General features: G+C 32.7%; 3 protein-coding genes across 3 annotated transcripts; 2 read left to right on the top strand and 1 right to left on the bottom strand.

The window, feature by feature from the left end:
* The first annotated feature begins 661 nt into the window (after positions 1 to 661).
* LOC130943725 (ubiquitin-fold modifier-conjugating enzyme 1) lies at positions 662 to 2,973 on the top strand. The gene is made up of 3 exons (XM_057871726.1): positions 662 to 1,073; positions 1,172 to 1,233; positions 2,615 to 2,973. The coding sequence occupies exons 1-3, from the start codon at positions 741 to 743 to the stop codon at positions 2,742 to 2,744; spliced, it is 525 nt and encodes a 174-aa protein (XP_057727709.1). The 5' UTR covers positions 662 to 740; the 3' UTR covers positions 2,745 to 2,973.
* Positions 2,974 to 10,128: 7,155 nt separating this feature from the next.
* Positions 10,129 to 21,935, bottom strand: LOC130944565 (phosphoenolpyruvate carboxykinase (ATP) 1-like). The gene is made up of 12 exons (XM_057872932.1): positions 21,565 to 21,935; positions 21,321 to 21,493; positions 20,695 to 20,848; positions 20,501 to 20,585; positions 12,590 to 12,690; positions 12,161 to 12,459; positions 11,877 to 12,050; positions 11,735 to 11,800; positions 11,239 to 11,417; positions 10,887 to 11,056; positions 10,633 to 10,801; positions 10,129 to 10,558 (listed from the first exon to the last, which is right to left on the bottom strand). The coding sequence occupies exons 1-12, from the start codon at positions 21,849 to 21,851 to the stop codon at positions 10,415 to 10,417; spliced, it is 2,001 nt and encodes a 666-aa protein (XP_057728915.1). The 5' UTR covers positions 21,852 to 21,935; the 3' UTR covers positions 10,129 to 10,414.
* Positions 21,936 to 24,537: 2,602 nt separating this feature from the next.
* On the top strand, positions 24,538 to 25,149 carry LOC130945513 (uncharacterized protein At1g10890-like). The gene has a single exon (XM_057874221.1). It carries the CDS (start codon positions 24,538 to 24,540, stop codon positions 25,147 to 25,149), a length of 612 nt encoding a protein of 203 aa, XP_057730204.1.

The following is a 25,149-nucleotide window of genomic DNA, read 5'->3' as shown; positions in this document are numbered from 1 at the left end:
AATATCATATTTTAAAAAATATGTTTGTATTAAAAAAATATATATTTAATATAAATCTAAATTAAAATATTTTTTTAAAACATGTTTTTTAATACAAACATATTTTTTTTATATAGGACATCTTTTGATTATATTAAATACAAAAATATCAAATGATTTTAACTTTGAATTTTTTGTAGAATAATTTCTAATAATTTTATTGATTATTATTATTATTGAGTGATTAATAAATAAATTTATCATTATTTTTATTAAAAAAATATAGTACAATATTATTGTGTAATTAATTAATAATAATAATAATAATTTTATTTTAAGATAAAAGGGTGTTATGTCTAACGAAAAAAAACGTTGAAAATTGATTTATATATTAATTTTTTGGAGACTAAAATATCTACTTTTAAAATTTTTAATGATTAATTTGGATAATTATTTTACTAAAAAATAAATTAAAAATTAATTTATCTACCAAAATAAAATTTTAAAATTAATTTGTATATTAATTTTTTTAAAAATTAAAAAGTCTTATTTTAAAATCTTAAGGATTGATTTGGTAATTACTCTTTAAAATTTCTTTCCAAAAAGATGAAACCGAATATTTTTGGGATTTGGAAGATCAAAAAATATAAAATGGAAAAAGCAAAGCATAGAATCACATCACGTATCAAACGTTTTAGCACGCAGAAGAAGCGCAAATCAGGAGGAGAAGGAGGTTTTGAAGCTAAGAAGGAAGAGAGAGAATGGAAGGTTGGGACCCGAACACGAAGTCGACGCTGACGAAGATCCCTCTGCTAGGAACAAAGGCGGGGCCACGCGACGGCGCCGCATGGACGCAGAGGCTGAAGGAAGAGTACAAGGCTCTGATTGCATACACTCAGATGAACAAGTCCAACGACAACGACTGGTTCCGGATCTCCGCCGCAAACCCCGAGGGTACACGGTGGACCGGCAAGTGCTGGTACGTCCACAACCTCCTCAAGTACGAGTTCGACCTCCAATTCGACATTCCCGTCACTTACCCTTCCACCGCCCCCGAGCTCGAGCTTCCTCAATTGGACGGCAAGACACAGAAGGTGTTCTTTCTTTTCTCTCTTAATTATTTTAATTCTTTTGGGAATTTAGGGATTTGTGTTTATTTATTTATTTATTTATTTATTTATTTTTCTTGCAGATGTATAGAGGTGGAAAGATTTGCTTGACTGTGCACTTCAAGCCACTTTGGGCCAAAAACTGGTACTTTTTTTTGTTTATTTATTATTTTGGGAATGTATACATGTAGAAGAAACTATTAGGAAAAAAAGAGAGAGTGAATGTTGGAGTGGATTTGTTTATAGCAATGATTTATGGTGTGGCTACAATGGCTACAAGTGCGGAAAACTTTGGTTATTGGAAATTGAGTGTATATGGATTGTGTATGGTGAAGGATCGCTCTTGACCTTATATGTAAAAATTGATAGTGAGGAGGAGATCCATTATTGGTGCTGTTATTTCATGTGCATAAGCATAATGGTGGTTTGGGGTTGTATGCCTCTGTTGTTCTGACCCAAAAAAATGATGGGAAATTGGCCCCGTACCAATGTGGATGCTTGTTTTTTAGATACAATGGTTTTTTTTTTTTTTTTTTTTTATATTTCATGTTTTTGAGCTCACTAAATTTGGAAAGAAAGACTTGGTTGTTGCCACGGGATACTGTTATTTCCTGTGCATAATGGCGGCTATGGTTGTATGGCCGTGTCCCTGCATGTGGCGGTTTGTGCATGGATTTTCGTTACTGGAAAGGAAACTAGGTACTGTTCCCTTGTTGTTTGTTGATGCTCCTATGGATTGCGAAAGAATAGGTTTCGCACTAGATTAGCTACCTGTTGCAGAAAAGATAGATACACATGGTTACGAAATGCTGAGTTATATGAAAATTTTTTAAGATTTACCGCATAGGAATTGAGTGACATAGCTGAAGTGGTTTTTTTCCTTTCAACTTTAGGCCATGTTTGAAAGATTTCATAGTAATGGGAGGGAGTGACCTGTAATAGAATGACAATGAAGGGTAATTTCTTTAACGGCACATTGTTCATTTAAATCTAGCCAGGCCACTCCTTGCCACTCCCTCCGCTACAAACCCCTATTATTTTGTACTTTTGTAGAAAATAGATGGAAACAGATTGTGCTTACTGCCTGAACTGGTCACAGTACAATTCACCAAAGTAAAGTAGTAGACCCTTGATCTGAATACCCGGTGGTCCTTAATTATCTTATCCACCCTGCAATAATACCTTGAATATCCAGAATTTATAGTGCTTGGGCACAATAAGATTGCTTGATTTGTGACAAGCAGATTATTGAGTAGAGCTTTCTATTTCAATCTCAAGATTGGTGATTTGAAATGTTTCCTGTTCTGCCTGGGAATGCAATTACATTCTTTGTTCATAGTGGCATAGCAAAGATCAAAACCTGCATAATCTCCATATAAATGACCTATTTTTGTTGATGAATTGAGTTCGTTTTTCATAGAAGATTTTGCTTGAGCACCTCTCGCTGTTATACTGAATTCTGAGGTCTCGTGTTATGCTGAATTCTAAATGGTTATATTCTTTTTATTTTTGACTACCTTTTGCAGCCCCAGATTTGGCATAGCTCATGCACTTTGCTTAGGCCTTGCCCCATGGCTTGCAGCAGAGGTTCCCATTCTTGTGGATTCTGGTATGATCAAGCACAAAGACGATGCAACCACATCAACTGAATCTTAGTTAATCTATTTCTTGTAAAAGCTGTAACAGTAGAGCTCAAGTTTTAATGTTACTGGATTGATCCCAAGGAAATAAAACTAGCTGTGTGACAGCAATTTTACAGGATCTTCCTTATATACATGTATCTTCTGATATTTAAAGTTTGACCCTTGTAAACTCTGTCAAAGGATAATTTATTCTGATGCAACATATCTCTACATGATTCTTAATCATCGAATGGTTTGGAAAATGAGACGCTTCATTACTTGTAGGCACCTTAATAGATGAGACAGTTGATCCAAAATTTTAAAATTATTCATGTTGAATGTGAGGATAAAGTGCTTGTTTGACCGTTATTAAATTCATAGAAAAAGTTTTTTTTTTTTTAATTTTCTAGTGTGTTTAGCAAATGTTTAATAGTAAGTGCTTGTTTGAGCATTGTTATTTTGATAAAAAATATTTTTTTCATCTTTTTTATTATTTTTTAATGTATTTGGCAAATTTCAAGTAGTAAAAGTAAAAGTATTAGAAAAATAAAAAAACATCTTTTATGAGAAGTTGTAATTAACATAATTTTTTAAAAGATTTTTTTTAAAAAAAAATGTTTTTCATGTAGTAAATAAACAGAAAAATATTTTTATATTGTTATACCTAAACATAGAGTTTGTTTGGGTGAGCTTCTACGAAAAGATCTTTTTTTGAGTTATTTTTTTTAAAAGATCTTATAGAAAAGTAAAAGTAATTTTATGTTTGGGTATCTCATGCAAAAAGATTTTTTTATTTATCAATTATGTTTGGGTATAACAATATTGTTCATACCCTGGCCCAATAATGAAGGCCCAGGATCAAGCAAAAGACCTAATCCAAAGGGTTGGGCCTCAACAGTACCAATCTTCGTCCTATGAAGTCGGTACTCACCACGACTTGTTCTAAAGAAGTCGGGCACGAGGGTTAGCTGGCGGATAAACACTCATTCAAATGAGTAACTGCCCCTAGAATCTCTCTAACCACTTCCAAGAGCCACATCCTAACCTCCCTAAGATAATGGGACGGTTAACACCCTAAAAAGGTGGCACTACTCCAACGGTGGTTATTGGTTCACCATTATAAATACACTGACACCCCTCAGGTATCTCTAAGTCACAATACTCTCTAGACCTGCTCATACCCTTGCTAACTTAGGCATCGGAGTGTCTTTGCAGGTACCACCCCCCATTCTTTCTCGAGCACAAGTCGGACGGGGGTCCCCGAGTTGCAGACCCATTTGAAAGCCTCCTCCTTCACACGTTTAGGCCAACCAACGCCATCTAGCCCATCAATCTCCGGTTACCCATCGTAACATTGGCGCCGTTGTCGGGGACCCGAGAGATCAACCAGTGATGGCGGACAGATCCCCCGAAGAGGGTCATGTGGAGTCAGATTCTGAACAAGAGAATCTGAACACAGGTAACAATGATGCAGACTTGACCCTCCACCAGGGAACTAATGATCAACACAGGGAAGGTACCTCCAGAGTAAAAAATCCGAAGGTAAACTCTTCAGAAGGGCGCGAATCAGAGAAAGAGGGACCATCCCATGCAACTGAACTCATGGGATTAGTCCACAGTCGCCTGGAACAGTTAGAACAAGAACGGGAGCGACAAAAGGAGACCGAAAAGAACCTAAAAGAGGAGATGGAACGACGAAAAGAGTTAGAAAGAAAATTCTTAAAGTTAGAATCCTCCCTCAAAGTCCGGAACTCCCGTGACGAGCAAGAAGAACCGCCCCTAGGAGGGGAGGAAGTCCACAGTGGAATCTGCAGAAATCATCTCGGAGCAAGGTCACTAGCCAGGAAAGTGATCCAAGCTGGATTCTACTGGCCGACCTTGCAGAAAGAGGCCACAGAATTTGTGAAAAAGTGCCAACCATGTCAGATGCATGCAAATTTCCACGTGGCACCCCCAGATGAGCTCATCAGTATCACTTCTCCATGGCCCTTTGCAAAATGGGGAATGGATTTGTTAGGTCCTTTTCCCCAAGCACTAGGACAAGTCAAATACCTGATCGTGGGAATAGATTACTTCACAAAGTGGATAAAAGCAGAACCATTGGCCACCATCACTGCTCAAAGAAGTCGGAGGTTCCTCTACAAAAATATCATCACAAGATATGGGATACCTTATTCCATTAGTACAGACAATGGAACCCAATTCACCGATTCTACCTTCAGAAGCCTAGTAACCAGTATGAAAATCAAACACCAGTTTACCTCGGTGGAGCACCCGCAAGCCAATGGGCAAGCCGAGGCAGCCAATAAAGTCATACTGGCAGGGCTAAAGAAAAGGTTACAAGTTACAAAAGGAGCCTGGGCTGAAGAGCTCCTACAAGTGCTATGGGCTTACAGGACGACCCCCCAATCCGCCACTGGAGAAACACCCTTCCGACTAGTTTATGGGATAGAAGCCATGATACCAATAGAAATCAATGAACAAAGCCCAAGGGTAATTCTCCATGACGAGATCGGAAACATGCAGGGGCACAAAGAAGAGCTCGACCTACTTCCCGAAGTACGAGAACAAGCCCAGATAAGAGAAGCAGCGCTGAAACAAAGGATGACTACAAGGTACAACAAAAAAGTCATTCGAAGAACATTTGCCCCGAATAACTTGGTCTTGATCAGAAACGACATTGGAGTCAACAAATCAGGAGAAGGAAAGCTCGCTGTAAATTGGAAGGGACCATACAAAATCAATGAGGTCTTAGGAAAAGGCTATTATAAAGTGACCGACCTGAACAGCACCGAGTTACCAAGGTTATGGCATGCTTGTAATATGAAAAGGTACTACAGTTAAAAGCGAACTCTACTCCCTGATGTACTCTTTTCCCAACTTCATGATTTTTTCCCGAAATCAAAGGGTTTTTTCTGGAGAAGGGTTTTTAACAAGGCATCATAGTAGGGGTTAAGGGAAATAAGCTGTCAAAAACCCTTAGTAGCAATAAAGTATCTCCCTAATTAATAAAGATCATTTTCATCTTACAAATATCTCTTAAATTCCTTTTTTTTTCTCTTTCTTTCGACGAAACGCGCCGACTTAAGCTCGACAAAACGTGAAAATCCCATGAACCGACCTAGATGGTCGTCAGGATAAAACGACGAGGTACAAGTCGGTGTAAAGAGGTTATAGAAGTTGATCATGAGGAACTCGGAAACATTCCGACTCATAAGTCGAAATGGAAAACCGAGTAAAACGAAAATGAATCACGAAAGTAGCCTAAGTCATGAAAACTCAATAAATCAAAATTGAGTACTAGGAATAACAAAAGAGATCGAAAAACCCAAGAAAAGCTTAAAAACTGTCCTAAAAATCCTTGAAAACAGAAAGGTTTAAAAAGACAGACAAGTCAAGAGTTTTCAGAAAAGACTAAGGGAACTTCCGAAACCAGAAAAAGCATGCACGCATAAAGATAACTTAAACCCTTATCCAAAAAAGGGTAGTTATTTAAATATTTAAACCCTTATTAAAAAGGGTATTATAAAGTGTTTTGTTTATGGCCTTAAAAGGCCAAAAAATTGTTCAAAACATCACCGCCAACACAAAATAAAGAGTCTAAAAAAGAGAGGGGACCCACAGGCCGGGCCTCCAAATAGCCAACAAAATTACTTTTTTGGAAGAGGAGTAGACGGATCACCACCACCAGAGCCAGGAAGAGCGCCACCAAGACCAGGAAGAGAGGCATCCATAGGAGATGAAGAGGAAGTCGGAGGAACGATAGAAGAGCTCGGAGCGTCCTTAGGGCGAGGAGGGGACTCAATGATCCTCTGCCCCCGAGTCTTCAATTCTGACTCGAAAACGATTACGGGGGCAGGAGGATCCACTATGGCACCGTCGATAACGACTTTGTCAGGATCCAAAGGAGAAAGATCCAAGTCAGGAGCAATGACTCCGACTTGCTCCTTAAAAATCCTCCAAGCCTCCTCGGCCCCATCAGCAATAGAGTCCTCCAACTCGGTATAGGCCTTCCGAGAATTCAGCAGATCATTCTTCACAGACACAAGATCTTCAAATAAACTTTGATAGCTGGCCTGCGCTGTTTTCCTTAAGTCCATCTCCATGTTGCATCGGGCTTGTAACTTCCTCTCCTTTTCCCGGAGGTTATCTCTCTCCTCCTTCAACTTGGCGACTTCCTCCTTCAACTCCCTCTCATACTCTTGAAACATAAGAAGCCTCCCTTCCAGCTCTTCGACCCTCGAGGTCATTCCCAAAGAGCTGAGGGGAACCTTCTCAAAAATATCTAAGAGTTTGCCGCAAACCTCCGCCGCCTTGAGACTCTCCTCAACCAGAGTGGTAAGGTGGCTCCGAACAGAAACATCATCCATGCTTATGCGAACATGGGGGTAGATGTTCTTTCAGACGAATGCAAGAGCATCCGCCTTAACCTCGGAAGAGCCAGACTCTAAGGTCTTGCGCTTCTTCTTCTCTGGCTCAGGAGAAGGTCGGGCGGAGGGGGGCGGCTGAGAGGAAACCGAAGAAGATATCACAATGGCCTGGGAAGGAGTCCCAACGTTCCGAGGAGGAGGAGGAGGAGAGATAACCGCCCTGGCGCCACCAGTCCTGGCGCGGGACCTTGCTCTGGCCTCCTGGACTCTCTGATAAGACTCCTGAGCATTTGTCTTCGCCATCTCTGAAAAAACAATAGATAATAGATTAAGACAAGTCGGAAAAGTTAATCAGACAAGTTGGAAATCTAACAAACAAATGAGAGCTACCTAGCTGTGCCTGGACAAAGGTCGGAGACCCCTGGAGAAACTTTTTAGTGTCCAAATATGGGGCCCTCCCCTACGCTTCTCGGAGGAACCCCACAATGGCTCCATCTACCTCATCCAGGTCGTCCAGACCATATTTCTCACAGGGGGAGGCCTCCAGCCAGTATAAATGAAAGCGGGGAGAAGAATTATCATCCAGAAAAAGGGGGTGGTGACCCTCTACAGCTTGCACTTTGAAAAAATAATTTTTGAAGTCATGGAAAGATTCATCAAAAAGGGTGAAAACTCTCCGACCTTGTATGACTCGGAAAGACACCCACTGTTGCTTATTGTTTAGCCCACTAAAGGGTTTGGTCATATAGAAAAGATAGAAAAAAATCCTCAAGGAGGTCGGGAACTCCAAAGCCTGGCTAATAAATTGATAAATTTTCAAAAAACCCCAAGAGTTGGGGTGAAGCTGGGTAGGGGCAACTCGACAGTGGTACAAAACAGACATCTCAAAATTTGAAAAAGGAAGAAAAACACCCAAACGGGTGATCATACATTCATACATAAAGAAAAAATGAGGGGCCTCCTCGTCGCCCCTCCCAAAACAAACTCGGTCTTCTGGACCCGGGACTACCAACTCATACTTCGGCTCGTCCTCCTCAGAAGTACAAATTCTGTGGCGAGTACGAAGGTGGGTGATAAACTCAGTATCGACCAAGGGTTCCTCCCCTAGGACCGTGACATCAACCCACTGAGAAAGAACATCTACGGAAGCCATTTCTTTTCTTAAAAAGGGTGACAAAAAACCTACAAGGGAAAAGAAAAGGAAAATAAAAAACACGGTCTCTAAAGGGAGGGAATACGGAACTAAAGTCTACAAACCAACCTATCTATCTACAAAATAAAAGCATGCAAATATAAGGCATGTTACAGAAGAAGAAAAAGCTAACCTTTATCTGAAAATGAAGGTTGGAAGAAGCGAAAATCTTCGGAACACAAGAGTGCAGCACGAACCAATGAAGAGGAGATTTGAAAAATCGCAGAAACAAAACAATGAGAGAGAAGGAAAGTATTTATAAGTACGTTAGGGGCACAATGGTAAAAGCGGAGCAGTCATTAATGAGAATGCACCGTTACCAAAACCATCAATCCCTACGCACATCCCTAACGGACACGACGCTTGATTAGACGTAACTATCAGAACCAAAAGGCTACGAAAAGTCACGTCGGTTTCAGACCATCACGTCGGTCCTCCTACAAGTCGGCTACGACCCCGAGTAGAATACTCGAACCCAAATCTTGAAAAGAAAATTGGGCTCGAGTAGGGAAACTGTTCATACCCTGGCCCAATAATGAAGGCCCAGGATCAAGCAAAAGACCTAATCCAAAGGGTTGGGCCTCACCAGTACCAATCTTCGTCCTATGAAGTCGGTACTCACCACGACTTGTTCTAAAGAAGTCGGGCACGAGGGTTAGCTGGCGGATAAACACTCATTCAAATGAGTAACTGCCCCTAGAATCTCTCTAACCACTTCCAAGAGCCATATCCTAACCTCCCTAAGATAATGGGACGGTTAACACCCTAAAAAGGTGGTACTACTCCAACGGTGGTTATTGGTTCACCACTATAAATACACTGACACCCCTCAGATATCTCTAAGTCCCAATACTCTCTAGACCTGCTCACACCCTTGCTAACTTAGGCATTGGAGTGTCTTTGCAGGTACCACCCCCCATTCTTTCTCGAGCACAAGTCAGACGGGGTCCCCGAGTTGCAGACCCATTTGAAAGCCTCCTCCTTCACACGTTTGGGCCAACCAACGCCATCTAGCCCATCAATCTCCAGTTACCCATCGTAACAAATATAAAAGTACTTTTTTGTTTATTTATTACATGAAAAACATCTTTTTTTAAGAAAAAAAGATGTAAATTACAGCTTCTCAAAAAAGATGTTTTTCTGATTTTTCTAGTACTTTTACTTTTACTACTAGAAATTTGTCTAACACACTAAAAAAAAAAAAATCTTTTTTTCATTGAAAAAAGTTTTATCAAGATAATGGCATTCAAACAAGCACTAATTGATAAATAAAAAGATCTTTTTGCATGAGATACCTAAACATAAAATTACTTACTTTTTCATAAGATCTTTTAAAAGAAAATAACTCGAAAAAAGATATTTTTTTAGAAACTCACCCAAACAAACCCTAAAAATAAAAGTACTAGAAAAATTAAAAAATATATATTTTATTAAAAAGTTACAATTGATATATTTTTTAAAAGTTTTTTTTAAAAAATATTGTTAACATAATAAATAAACAAAAAAATATTATTATCATATTATAATTCAAACATAATTGATAGGTAAAAAAATCTTTTTACATAAAATATCTAAACATAAAATTATTTTTACCTTTTAAAAGATTTTTAACAAAAAATAACTCGAAAATTTTTATTTTTTAAAAACTCACTAAAAACAAACTAAAACAAACAAGTTCCGAATTTTCAACACTTGGTGAAAAAAACTCCAATGCTTACGCTTCATTAAAATGGCGAGTTAAATTGTTAAGGGGTTGTTTCTTCTTTTTTAATTTTTTTTTTTTTCAAGTGGGTATCTACCGTTGAGCTTAATTAATTCCTGATGTTTGGCCTCCATATATGGCATCTCCACCATGCTTAAAAATTATCCAAACTTCCCTCGTCAAATAACATTGTTAGTGTGTTGGAGATATTGGTGACTTAGTTTCAAGTTGTTACTAGTACAACCATGAATATAGCCAACTATCTGCAGAACATTGATGTCTTTTCAATACCACACTTCAATTCAAATATAGCCAAGAGAAGAGACCGTAGCCTCATAATGCAAAATTCTAAATATGTAATAACACTCGCTCAAACATATAATGGATGGAATATTCAGAAACTTGGGTCCATTTCTTAGTTTAAAGTGTTCCAAATGCAATCACAAGGTAGGACCAGCTGCCAGAATCTCCTCTGTCAAACTCTGATCTGTCCCTATCTTGTAGCTTATGAATCCGTTGAAGTTCTTCTTGAAAAGACTCGCTAATTTCATAAGAGTATCTTGGTATGCCTTCTTATCAGCCCACTGCAAAATAAAACCAAAATATAACACTTGACAAGAGAAAAAAGAAAATAGTAACATTGAATATATCAACTTACAGTGTTCACAGGGTCCAATATTTCAGAAGGGACACCCTCAATTGCTGTTGGGATCTCAAGTCCAAATACCTCAGTCTTTGTGTACTCTGCATTCAAGAGGCTCCCGGAGTGAATGGCATCTATGATTTTCCTTGTGTATGCTAACTTTATCCTATTGCCTACTCCATATCTGCCAATTTATAGAGAAAGATAAAAGAAAATTCAGTGTTACAAAAGATGAAAAACTGATATGCATTGTGTCTTTGATTCCGCACCTTCCTCCTGACCAGCCGGTGTTGACAAGCCATCCGGTAGCACCGTGCTTCTGCATCTTCTCGGCTAGCATAGCTGCATATTTGGTAGGATGCATCATTATGAATGCTGCCCCAAAACAAGCAGAGAAGGTCGCTTGTGGCTCCTTTATACCATCCTCAGTCCCAGCAACCTGTTTCACAATGCACTTAGTTAACAACCACAACAACTCTTCGAACAACTAACTAATACTTGCATGATTCTGAAGCACAAATAGTGTGTATCCGCAATACATATTTTCTGTTTTTATATATAGCTTTCAAACATTGTAAATCAAACATGAGTATCTTAGAAATGAAAGGTATCACAAATTACCAGTGCCGTGTAGCCACTGATGAAATGGTACATTGTTTGTGCCAAGCTCAACTTGCTTACTGGTGGGAGCACCCCAAATGCATCACAAGCTAGAAGGATAACATTCTTTGGATGTGGAGCAACACATGGTATCTTAGCATTAGGTATGTACTCAATAGGATAAGCTGCACGAGTGTTCTCTGCAAAACCAACACATTCAAACTAATATTATAGTATAAATCCTAGATTTTTGAATCATTACTTTGTATATAAATTATTTCAATTATAGTTATTTCATCATTCACAGTAATATGTAAAATTTCATATTTGCGCAATTTTAGACATGGAACTTTTGCTTAAAAAATTATGTACAAAATTCCAATGACAAACTTTGTTATTGGTTTTACAAAGTAGTAGTTCACAAGTTCAGCTATGATCTCACTTACTATAAGATTCAGTTAGTTTGATTGACCTCCTTAAACATTTTTTACTTCGACATGGATCTATTAATACTTACCGGTTACGGATTTGTCTGAGAAATCTACTTCCCGAGTATGCTCATCGAAAACAACATTTTCAACCACTGCACAACGAGGCAAGCATCTATCAGGTGAAGTGTAAGGTAAGCATATTTTGCCAAAATATAACAATATTGTTACCAGTCCCAAACTTGATAGCATTCCAGATATCTGGCTCCTTTTCCCTTGAAAGATCAACACACTTCGCGTAGCAACCTCCTTCAATATTCGACACCCCATTTTCGCTCCAGCAGTGCTCATCATCTCCGATTAGATACCGGTTATGATCAGTAGAAAGAGTTGTCTTTCCAGTACCTATGAGGATCACAACATCAAAGGGGTTAAAGAAAACTCAACATAGGTTACAACATTGATGGATATGCAAGAGATGACTCTACAGCAACAAGGTACTCATTCAACTACACCTGATAATCCAAAAAAGAGCGCAACATCGCCATTTTTTCCCATGTTGCAGCCCGAGTGAAGCGAGAGAATGTTGCGCTTTGGCATGAGGTAGTGCATAACACTAAAAAGACCTTTCTTCATTTCACCAGCATATTGTGTGCCAAGGATGACCATTTCTTTCCTTGCTATGTTGATGTCAATGCTGGTCGATGAAGTCATGTGATGCGTGTACCGATTACAAGGGAACTGTCCGGCATTGTATATAGTGAAATCCGGGGTCCCAAATTCCTCTAGCTCTTCAGGAGTTGGTCGAATGCACCTGCCAAAAAAAATTCTCTTAAAATTGTGCTTCTTATAGATCTAGCATTCTTCATTGTCTACTCGACTTTTGTTTTGAAGATTGTATAGAAATATATGCTAATGCTCAAAAGCTTAGCTTCATTACTCACATATTATGCATAAACAAGGAATGATAAGCTCTTGCTGATACAATTCGGACCTTGATTCTATGTTCTGGGTCCCAATTCAGAAATTGATCATTCACAAAAACCTGAACTCAGATCAATTTACAAAGTTAAAAGAACTAGTCATAGATAATCATTAGCACGACCTACTTGATCATATCAGATTTCTACTATTGATAAAACAGTAATGGATATTTACATTGTATTTTCCAATTAATCAGACAATCCATTTGAACTTTAAGGTCTTTATTTATTTTTGATACCTCAGAGTATCTCATAGTCTAATAAACCAATGACTAATCCGCCGTAAATCTGAACTCTATTTTAGATTTGCGTTGGCCAATGAGTTGCTGCATACATAAGAAGATTCCGGAGACTTATTTAAACTAACAAGTAAACTAACTAGTTGACCAACCCAAGTCGATTGCTTTAAGGTCTTTATAGTGTAACTACATATCCTAAAATCTTACTTGTCCCTCAAGAAACCTTAGCTAAATCACTTTTATTTAGAACCAATTTTTTTAAAAGAAACTTCTAAAGCGAGTTAACAAACTTGAAGATGGCCAACTAGATATTAAATTTAGTCACATGGATTGTGATGGGTCTCACTCAATGAATATTTTATTTCAAAAGTAACATTATTCTTGGTGACTTTCTAGTTCTGACGTATCAGAGGATGATGTAATTTATAAAATAAAATAGAAAAGTTTTTAAGTATATCCGTATACTAATATTTCAGTAAAATTTAACGTGGATCTCAGTGTATCGATACACTTGAAAGTTACGAATATAAGGCTGCGTTTGTTTACAGGACAAGATATTGAGACACAAAATTGTGTTTGGCAGAGGAGACATGGACAGAGACAATGTGTACATAGACATTAAATTAGTGTATTTTGTGTCCATTCTGACAGGAAGGATATGGAAACACTAACAAGAGACACAATTTATTTTTTATTTTTTTTCATTATTTTTATTAATTTTTCATAATTATATTTTTTATTGTTATATTTTTCATCTCAAATTTTTTGAATGAAAAAAAATGAGAATAAATTGAATTTTTATAATTTGTTCTAATTTATTACCAAATAGAATACAAGAATACAAAATTTTGTGTCTTTGTCCATTAATATCTTGTCCTGTCCTATTCTCAGGATTTTGTCCTGTCTTGTTCTTAGAAACAAACGCAGCTAAAGATGTACCTTCCTGCTAATACAATTCTATATTGATATACATACACACTATTTATTTCTAATAAAAAGTTTACATAATTAATTACACAATAAATGACTTCGCACTACTATATGATATAGGAAAGTTTTCAAGTGTTCCAGTTACTTTATTGGAACTTCAATGTTCCATGTATGATTAAGTTGCAGGTTGATTTTTTGTCTTGTAGTTTTGAGAAAAAGACGAAAATAACCCTTCAATCATAAAGTAAAAAGACAAAAAGATACATAATAGCTTGAACGTAAAAAAAACTTGCACTGCTGCAAAGGAAAACCATGTGCAGAAATTTTATTTCTTTATTTATTATGAGTTATATTGTTTGTGAAATTTCATAAAAGAAAAAAAGAATTTTGTTTACAAGATGCTTAAAAATAAAATTACTTGCAATAGTTTGAGCTAAACATATACAAATAATAAATATATTAAAAGAAACAACACTTTTTTATATTCCAAAAATTATATATATCATGTTATTGTATATTGATTAAATAATTATGTATCTATTTTATATATTATTTCTTAATTTGTGAAGTTATGATTTATATAATTAACACATTGATTTTAATTAAAAAATTAAAATAATAAACTTTAATCTTATTTCATTCATGATACATAACAAATTATTAAATTTATAAAGACTTAAATTTAATATTTGTAAATATGATAACATTATGTATGTTGTTGCAATTTACTTCTTTATTGCTCAAATAAAATTATTCAATTTGAGTAATTTATTTTTTATTTTTAAAGGTATAAATTATAATTATTAATTATGATAAATGATATGCCTAGTAAAGAAAATAATTAAAACTTATTTTACTTCTATTTTTAAAATCAAAGTATTATTGATTTTTAAAAAAATTAAATAATTTTTTTAGTAGAAAATTTTCTTTTAAATGTATCAAATATGTTTAAAATTTAATAAAAATACTTTATTATTTTAAAAAGTGTTTTTTCACAAAAATTTCTAATCCAAATAAAATATTTTTTAGTAACGCTACACATCCAAGTTTTTTTATGAATCAAGTCTAACTAAGTTAAACAATAAGATTTAAAATAATACTAGCTATAACTGATATTTGTTATGTTAGACTAATTTGGTTATACTTAGTTAACAAAGATACTTAGATGTATAGCATTATTTTTTTTCTTTAGGTTATTCAATGTATTTAATATTAATATTATTTTTCTTTAATAAGTATAGATAAACTAAAAGGACAATCATACTTACCTTGCATATAATGACTTCTTTCTTATATAATAGTATTTAAATATAGCATAAACATATCGATTTAAAAATATTTTTATAATATATTATTGGAATTTGTCTTTTACTATATTTTAAACAAAAAAAACAAAGAGAAATTGAAAAAAAACTGATGATAAATATTAAATAGATATCTATAATTAAAAATAATTTTTTTCTTTTTATTTTTTTCATTTTTTTTAAATTTTCTATTTCTTTGCTTTTGTTTATCTACTTATTTATAATATATTAAAAGTGAAATTAAATATTGTTATCTTGAAAAACTAACACACAATATAGGTAAAAAATATTGCATATATATCTTAATAATAAAGTTGATATATTTTTTTTTATTTAATATTTTCTTTGTCCATCTTTAATTTACTAATGTTAAGATCTTTTCGTTTTGTTTACTTTTCTTAATTATCATAGGATATGAAAAAAACCATTAACAATAATGCTTATTAAAATCTAAATTAAAAGATGATTATTCTAAATAGATTCTAAAAAATCACAACAAAAAAGTTCATATATGCTCATTTATTTTTTCATAAGAATTATCATTAATTTTTAAAATATTAAACTAAATTTTATCATAAAATAAAATAAGAGAAAAGAGTCAAACAAAAGAATATTAATTTAAGACAATTATGATTTTAAAATTTTTTATCTAATTAATTATAAGTAGCATAAGTAACTATCCTTAACTTACAAGTGTAAGCAATTTGTTAATAAAACTGAACGAAAATATATTTAATATTAATTTTAAATTATTTATTAAATGATTTCTTATACACAAAAAAATTAATTCATTATGGCTTTATAAAATTTGTGAGTCTATAATTCTAGTTTTTTTTTTAAATTTGATTATGATTTGGTTTAGTAAAATTTTTTGAAGAGGTACTTGTCTTTTTAAAGCACAAGCTCTTTATTTTGTGTTTGGTAAATCAAAAAAGTATGTGATTATGTTTACGGTTTTTAAAAGATCAGAATACTTTTGAAAGCAACTAAGGTGGAAGAAAAACACGAATCAGGTAAAAGAAGGAGAAGAGAGAGTTGGAGAAGAAGGAGAAGAGAGAGTTAGAAAGTGTGTTGAGATTTTTAAGAATGATTATTAGATGATTATACTTGAAGTGATACTGAGTTTGTAATATATAAAGTGACTTTAATAGAGATTTTTGGAAGAGCTAATTGGCTCTTCTTCTAACAAACCCTACTGATCTACATCTAACAAACTCTGCTGATTTGGCAAGTCAACTCTACTATTTAAATTTTCATTTCCTTGCTCTCTTTCAATAGTGCTACTTGGATTCCATTACTCCCTTTTAATAAATTTTTTAAAATTAGCTTGTATTTTTCAAAATTTAAAGGTCTAATATAACTTTATATATTAACTAATTTTTGAATTTAATGTTTAAATTTATGTCTTTTATAGTATTTTTAAATTTTAAAAATTATTTTACCAAACGTAATTGTTGTTGTTTGTGTTTATTAAAAATAATTTTTAATTTGATTTACCAAACATAAATGTTACACTTTTTAAAAAGTAGAAGTTTTACCAAGGATTAAGTACTAAGATAGGGGCTAAAAATTTATTTCGTCTCCGACCTTTTTTTCGCTACAAAATAGTCCAAAAGGTTTAACTTAATTTTAAAATCGTCATTCGGATTAAAATACTCTTCCCCTTTCCCTTTTTCTCCAAAATCAACCAGAATTCCCTCCCCTTCCCCTCCTTTTCCAAAATCTACCAGAAACAAAGAAGAAGCAACAACAACAATGAAATAACAACAACCAGAAGTAGAAAAACAACAACAACACTAGCAGCAACAATAATAAAATCAAAAGTAAAATCAATGTAATCAGAAGCATAAACAGAAGAAAAATCGGATGACTATCTAGTAGTACACAACAGCAAGAAGAATTCTTTTTAATATTTAATAAGTTAAGTTTTAATATATATTTTCTAATTATCTTCTTAATATTTAATAAGTTAAGTTTCAATATATATTTAAAAAAAAAAAACAAAACAATAAGAAATTTAAAATTTTTAATTTAAAAATAAAAAATAATTAAAATAAGTTAAAATTTTTAATATTTTTCAATTGATAAAAGCAGTTTAATTATAATTGCAGATAAAAGATAACATTTATTATGAAATTAAGATGGATAAATATATAATTTTTTATTAATACTGATGTATGTCCAAAAAGAATAGATAATTTTTTAATTAGTGTTCTAATTCGTTATAATGACCCCAACATAATACATATATAGGTTATATAATTAATTATTTACCTATTCTAAAGGAAACAATGATTAATTATTTACTAGTAAATTCATTTTTAAATTTTTTTGGTCGAAATGTTTAATTTTCAGCAAATTTTAATTATTAAATCAGTTACTAAACTTATTACACAAATTAATTTTTTTTAATGTTAAATTCTGTAACAAATAAATAAATCAACCTTCATTATTATTTAAGAAAATGTTAAAAAGTTATCAAAATTTATTATTTTTTATCATTACTTAGCTATCAGTTTAATTTTTTTAGTTTAATCTTTTTAATCTAATAATCCAAAAATATATTTTATCCCATACTTTTAGACATTAATAACTAAGTGATGACTAAAAATAATAAATTATGATGATCTTTTAGTATTTTTTTATTATTTAATAAAAATTTGAATATCTATAGAGAACAAATAACTTAATATAAAAATTAATTTTTTAACAAAATAAAAGTTTAAAGAATGATTTGATAATTAAAATTTATTAGAAAACTAAAATAATATTACATAAAACTTTTCTTAAATATCGACCCGGTCATAAATTAATTAGCACTAACTTACTATGATTAAGACTAGTAATTTTGTTTAATTTAAGGCATGATGATGAATAATTTTGCATTCTAAATAAAATCAGTTTAATAAAATTTTGTTGAATTAAAGGTTATATTTCAGTAAGGTGAACTTGTTCTATCTATGATCATCAACGTGAACAATGTTTATTTATTTTCGTTAAAAGCAAATTTTTAATTTTTTGTTTTTAGGATCTCTTCTACTGCTAAGTGAAATAGATACATTGATAATGAATTAAATTAATCATGATATTAATGAATAATAAAAATTTCATAATAGTATTAAATGACATTATAATAAGGGATTGTTTTGGTCCTTAACGTTGAGGGTCAAAATTAAAATCGTTCCCAACGTAATTTTAGGTTTAGAATCATCCGTACAATGTGCAAAAAGAAAAAATAATTTATAATATAAATTTAAAAGTATTATATTATTTATAAATTAATTAAATAATATATAAATTATTAAATTTAAACATACTGTATAAAGTATTAATTTTGTGATTTGTATATAATTCAATATAATTATTCAATTAGAAGAGAATATAAAGCGAAATATTATGTATTTAAAAAAAAGATATAAGTGTTTGATATTGTAATAGTATAAAATTACATATTAATTTTTTGTTTTTATTTTATATTATTTGTAGTTAACCGATTTATTAATTTTCTTATGTGGTATTTGTTTTTTTTTCTTTCTATTAAAGTTGTTTATTTGTTTTTTTTTTTCATATGTTTTTGTAGAAATTAAATGTTTTATAATATTAACTTGTTTGAGTTTTGTACTATTTTTTTTACCTTTGTATATAAAATTTTCATTTGAAAATATCTCTTGGATTTTTTATATTTTTTTCTTTTGTAGTATCTTTGATTAATATGCGATTTTTGTCTAAAAATATTAGTATTCGTCTAATTAAAATCTATTTATAATAATATAACAATATTTTTTTATCAAATACTAAATACATAATTTTTTTACACAATATCTAATTTTTGGTATATGAACAACATGATTAAACATTAATACGAGACACATTAAAAAAATATAAAAATAAAATAAACAAAAAACTCCTAACACGACTACACTTCAGCGGAAACCATATGGTTGGGGTGGCTTTTCAAACTTGCAGGAGGAGTGGAGGGCAAATTGAGAATTTTAACATAAAAAAAACTTGATAAAGAAAGAAACAGTTGTATGATATACAAGCATTCTAAATCTTTATGTCCATAGTATATTTTATCAACAAATCTGAACCTTACATTTTTTTAATATTATATCTCAACGGTAGTCACAACTGAAATTTCAAACTTCCAAAAAAGTACATGGCATACCTGAAATTCTTCCTATGATATAATAGTGGTAACCCAAATTAGGGAAAAACTGTCGCTATCTAATGAGGTGGTGGGACTCACACGCAAAATCGGATCCCAAGTCACATGCATTGGGGAAAGCAGATAGAAAGATAGAAATTGTGACTTGTACCTTATCCTAATTCTCTCAACTTATCTGATTACTCATTGACACGTTCACCATCAAAGTCAACTTCATGGAAAATATCACAAAAGTGTGGGAATACCATCATGTTCCCGTGTTATGTATCAAGATTACAGGAAAATAAAATTTCTTAATTTTTTTTGTAAACTATAATTTTTTATTATATTTTTTCTGGGATTATGAAAAAAATGTTCAATAACAAAAAATTACACCTTAAAAAAATATTGAAAAAATCTATTTCCATCAAAACTCGTCAATGCAATGAAATAAAGAAAGGCAACACCTCACAGCTCACAACAAATATCTCCTTTTGTTTTAATTTAAGATGCTGACATTTGTATTACTAATGGTGTATGTATAAAAATGAATTTGATCCGTTCGATTGGCAATTTTTTTATTTTTTATTTTTTGCTTTGTGGTTTGTGCAAGCTTTCCGATGATTTTATATTTTTCTTATCTTGTTTTAAGTGTGAATTGAATCACCAATTTACTCAGTTCCGATCGGATCCACTAAAGATTGTGTTTTTTTTTATGGATTATGCTAAGTAATTAATAATTTTTTTGAATAACATAAATAATTACTAATTAAATCAAAATACATTATATTTTTAAATTATTCACTTAAATCTTAATATTAAAATAATAATTTGTACACATAATAAAATAAATATTCAATATATCTATTATTCACATTGTTTAATATTTTTATTGTGTACTTATATTTTTTTTTATTTATTAGTAGTATAAACTCAAAAGAACATTATTTTTTATTAACACTAACAAGAGAACATTACGGTTAGCAAAATTGTTAAATAATTCATGAGTCATGATCACTAAGAAAAAGAGTGGGAAGGTACCAATCCCAAAGATCCAGGCACAGATAAAGCCGTAACTATATACTACCATCTATCAATCTAATATAATTTCCTTATTTCACGGTTCTGATGTGTTTTTGACACGGTTCAATTAAAATACGAGTAACACTGAGTCTATTTATTTATTCTTCTAGAAAACCGGATCAATCAAACATTGTATGAACAAGGTATGTGGGCAACACAAATTGCTCACCTTTTCAAGGGAATTCAAGTAATCAACTGCTCTTTCTCTGTTGATTAAGAAAGTATGCTCATCCATTTCAATATTAGGTGAGCCCCTGGAACGGAATGGATTAATGAATGTTGGGTTTACAAAACACAAGATTAATCATCGATTTTAATCACCAAGCAGCTCAAGAATAAGATCAGTAACTAACACACACTTACTTGCCCCACCAAAGATCATGCTCAGTGGACTCATCTTTCACAACCCTTTTGTCTCTGGGAGACCGTCCAGTCTTTGCACCCGAAAGTGTGGCTAATGCTCCCGTTGCCGTAATAAACGATCCTTTCTCATACTTAATTGCTTGTTCATACAATTCTGCACCAAACCAAAACACACACAAGCGAAAATTAGTAATAAAAGTCTCTAAAAATTAAGATTAGTAACAAAATGGTTCAGTTACTTTCCCTAAAATAGTCTCCGAAATTATAATTATACTAACTTGTTGGATCACCGTGAAGAGTTTTCGACCATGAGAGAAATTTTGAAAAGAAATCAACTGAGAAAACCTTACTTTAGCATTTTCTTATCTTATGTTCTCTTACTTAATTTCTTCCGAAATTTCTCTCATAGAAATTTTGAGAAAAAATCAAACGAGAGACTTACTTTATTTCTCCCAAAATTTATATGATGATCGAAAGCTTTTCACGGTAACTTAACACAACTATGTCCTTGAAATTAACAAAAGTGCACCATGTTAATCGTGATGTGATGCACCTTTGCCAATCTCGGATATGTAACTGGTGCAATTGAGATCTCAACAATCTCAGGAGAGGGTTAATCGATTTACCAGCAGGAGAGAGATTGTAGAGAACGTGGGTGAATTTGAGAGCACTGTCACTAGCATCAAAGGTAGGAGTAATATAGTGATGATCATGGTGATGATGAGTCACCACCTTGCTAGCAGGGTCTCCTCTCACCACCTTAGGCCCTGTCTCCCGAGTCAACGACGCTAATGACGCGCTATTCAGTCAAACAAACGGTTTTCAGCTATGAGAATCGCAAAGTAGTACTCAAAGCTGACGAAGGTGTACCTGATGGATTGAAGTTGAAGGCGCTGGCGTTCCTCTTCAAGAATGGTGGAAAAGGGAGAGGTGGCTGAAGAAGAAGTGATGGGAGTGGAGGGGGCAGATGACTTCTTCTTCTGGAGAGAGTGAAGGTCGTGAATGGTTTGGGCTCTCACCGGAGGGGTGCTGTCGTCGTGACAGACCTCCGGCGTGTTGGTATGGGTTTGGATCCTAGCGAGGCCGTTACGGGCATTGCTGCTTGCGCTTCTCGTGAAGCTGAAACCGTTCTCTGTTGATGCTTCCTTCTTCGCCATTTCTCACACTCTTTTCTGCTAAACCACGTGTCAGATTCGTTTCTCTTCAACGCCACAACTAATTTTATGTTTTAAGTTATGCGATTTAACTCTCTCCTTTTTCCTTTATATAAAGATGATATCTTAAAATCGTTAGAAATTTGATTGATTTGATTTATTTAATGACTTTCAGATATTAATTTTAAATGAAATCGTCTGCACTGAGTTTTCATCTCTCATCTTACCCTCTTTTTTTATTTTAACATTGGACAAACAAAAGTGTTTTTTATTATAAAAAATATTAGAATACTATTAAAATTTAAAAATATAAGATAAAATATTTTATTAAATTATTAAATTAAAAAAATTAAATTAATAATTAAATAATAATAAAAATTAATAAATTATTATAATTTTGTAATATTTTTTATTATTATTAAAATTTGGTACGTTTTATCATGATGTGTATTAATAAATCAGATTAAATTCAAAATACACAAGTATAACTCTTAGATTTGTAGATTTTTATTTCTTTTATAAATACACAAATTTAACCTTTAAATTTATGCTCTATTCTTTTATTTGTGTTCCATTAAATTTTAAAGTTTCAGCCTTTGTAAAATCTGAAGATCAATTTTTTTAAATAATTATATTATTCTTTAAATCTGACTCTCAAATTTATTAATATTCATATTAAAAAAATAAACTAAATTATCATCACAAAATATTATACACAATGTTCTTCCATCTTTCAAAAAATCAGCCTATTTTATCGCGATTTTATTTTTACAGTCCTTCATTACGGTGGTAAATGAATGCAAATTAAAAAGAAATTAACAAGTTTTTTTCATAAATAAAATCTAACAAATTGAACAATAAAATTAAATAAACGGATGAGTGAAAATGAGAAAAATAATTTTTATTGATGTTAAATGATCTTAGTTGAATTTAATTTACAAAAAAAAAACTGTATATCATAACATTACCTTATGTAGTTATAATTGTAAATACAAATGTTAGCATTTTAGATAGAAGTATAGAACTACTTTCCTTTTTTTTTTCCCCTTTCAACAAAGAATAAAAGTTACTTATAAGTAAGTCCGATAATAATTATATAAATCGAAATAATATATTAAATTTAAACTTAGTAATAAACAAATATATTTTTTATTGAAAACTACTTAACACTATGTGGATAACTTTTTTAATTAGAAAAATTGAAATGATTATATATTATGATATTTTGAAAAGTGTATTACACCTCTTTACAACTCATACCCACCAAAATTGATAAATAGAAATGATTACGTTTATAAAAAATGATATGTGCAAATATAAAATTAGTTATTAATTTAATTATTACATATTGGTGTATACAAATATTTATAATTTAATTTATTTTTAACATATATTTTATATTTTAATATATTTTATACTAATAATTAATTTTAATAATAAATTTTAATGTACAGCAAATAATTTCATATTTAGTCACAATCTTGAACTTTATGAATGCATTATTATTGTCTTGAATCTTGATTCATCGGCCTCGTCATCTTCTTCGCTGTTTCGAATTTTTGGACGGTTGAAAGTCAGTATCTTCCTAAGAATGACATGCATGTGGACCATATATTGGATAATAATCGTTTTTATATTCCTAGATATACATTCAGATTCGCATGGATTCCATAGTTTTTTCTTTTTTGGATTGTTTTTCATTGGAGGAGAATCTTGGTTTTTATTTTTGGACAGGACCACAGGAGTACAATCTCTTTTTTTTTTTTGGTTTACAGGAGTAGAATCTTTATTAGCGGGCACTATGGATTTGGGCTTATATAAAGTGTCTTTTTTGGACTAAAGGAAGTAACTATCCTTGAATTGGGCCCAATTTAAAAGGTCAAATTTAAAGTCCCGATAGAAATTTTTCCCCACACGACATACCCAGAAACGAAAAACCAAAAACTTCAATAGGGATCGCATTGATCATTGAAGAATGGCATTGATTCAGGTCCAAAATTTAATTATGTAAGAATATCTAAAATGAAAAGAGCAAGGTGCAGCTGAGGCTTGGCACAGATGGACAATTTCTACGCCTCTCATCAAACTGCACCCGGGTTCAAAAGAAATGATGGAAGTCACTCATGGGCTGAATTTAAATATGAAAAACTGTATGATTATTGTTATAAGTGTGGGAGAATTAGGCATGACAAAAGAGCATGTGTTGAAGAGCTAGTAAGGTCATTAGTGAACCCAGAAAGGCCTAGATATGGACCTAAACTCACAACTCTGGAGCTGAGAACGATAGAGAATGAGGCAAGAAAGGCAGGAATCAGGAGGAGAAAGGAGGAACAAAACAATTGGGTGGAGGAGTTATGGGAGGCACGTGAAAGAAGTTTGTAAGGGAGAGAGTGGCTGAAAAGACAATCACAGAAAGATAGAGGGGAGTCAAGTCTAGGGGTTGTGAGAAGCTCTCAAGCTAGTGCCTCTGCAAATCTTGGGACAGATTAGCAAATTCACATGAATAAATGGGGAGAGACAAGTGGCAATACAAGAAGTGCAAGATCAAGATGATGGGGCTGATGATGATGGAATGAATGGTGAGAAGCACAACAATATCTTCAATTTAGATGATGGGACAGCAAACCACAAATAAAGAAAAAAGGAAGAGGTCATCCCACAAAATCAGCAAGTCAGTGAGTCAGTAGTAATGAAAAACGTGAATGAGGTCAGGGAATTAGATAAAGTAGGGGAGAATGGGGAGGACAGCAGCAAGATTCCTAGGAAGTATAAAGAGAAAGGTGGGCCAAGCATGAGAAGAATAGACAGCACAAAAAGAGGGGTATGGGCTTTCATCAACCAAAGGTCCAATAGAAATAGACAACAAATTAAAAGTGGACCAACTGAAGAAGAAAGGAACCTCACTATTGGACAAATATTGAAGGAGTTCAACAAAAACATGGCCGAAGAAAAAAGGAAGAAAAACACAGAAAGAGAAGTTGAAGAGGAGGCCCAAAATAGAAATAACATGGACATTGATGGGTTAATCAGACAGTATAAACCAAACGAGAAAGAGTCAAAACAGAGGAGCAAGCAACTAGTCATAGAGAGCGATGGAGGCTTCTATTATGTAGAACTAGCAGAAGAAGAAGAGAAAATAGAGCAGAAAAATGGCAAAGCAATTGTATTGGCCAGAGAATACGAAACAGAACTTGTTCAAATAATGGAGGAAAAGTTGAAGCTTAAAAGAAGAAGGGAAGAGGACCAACATGAGCAGATTGGAAATTTTCTAAAGGAGGAAGAGGAAGCTACGCAGTTGTAG

Source organism: Arachis stenosperma, chromosome 8, assembly GCF_014773155.1.
Source record: "Arachis stenosperma cultivar V10309 chromosome 8, arast.V10309.gnm1.PFL2, whole genome shotgun sequence".
In the NCBI taxonomy this organism is placed as follows: Eukaryota; Viridiplantae; Streptophyta; class Magnoliopsida; order Fabales; family Fabaceae; genus Arachis; species Arachis stenosperma.
The sequence above is the reverse complement of the archived record's forward strand: the minus strand, read 5'-3'. Positions and strand labels throughout refer to the sequence as shown.

Excerpts from the sequence above, each read along its gene's own strand:
- LOC130943725 (XM_057871726.1), top strand. The coding sequence starts at position 741 with ATGGAAGGTTGGGACCCGAACACGAAGTCGACGCTGACGAAGATCCCT. Across the intron at positions 1,074-1,171 it reads TGGACGGCAAGACACAGAAG|ATGTATAGAGGTGGAAAGAT; the intron begins GTGTTCTTTCTT and ends TTTTTCTTGCAG. Across the intron at positions 1,234-2,614 it reads CCACTTTGGGCCAAAAACTG|CCCCAGATTTGGCATAGCTC; the intron begins GTACTTTTTTTT and ends TACCTTTTGCAG.
- LOC130944565 (XM_057872932.1), bottom strand. The coding sequence starts at position 21,851 with ATGGCGAAGAAGGAAGCATCAACAGAGAACGGTTTCAGCTTCACGAGA. Across the intron at positions 20,586-20,694 it reads CATGATCTTTGGTGGGGCAA|GGGCTCACCTAATATTGAAA; the intron begins GTAAGTGTGTGT and ends ATTCCGTTCCAG. Across the intron at positions 12,051-12,160 it reads GCTCTTTTTTGGATTATCAG|GTACTGGAAAGACAACTCTT; the intron begins GTGTAGTTGAAT and ends TGATCCTCATAG.
- LOC130945513 (XM_057874221.1), top strand. The coding sequence starts at position 24,538 with ATGAAAAACGTGAATGAGGTCAGGGAATTAGATAAAGTAGGGGAGAAT.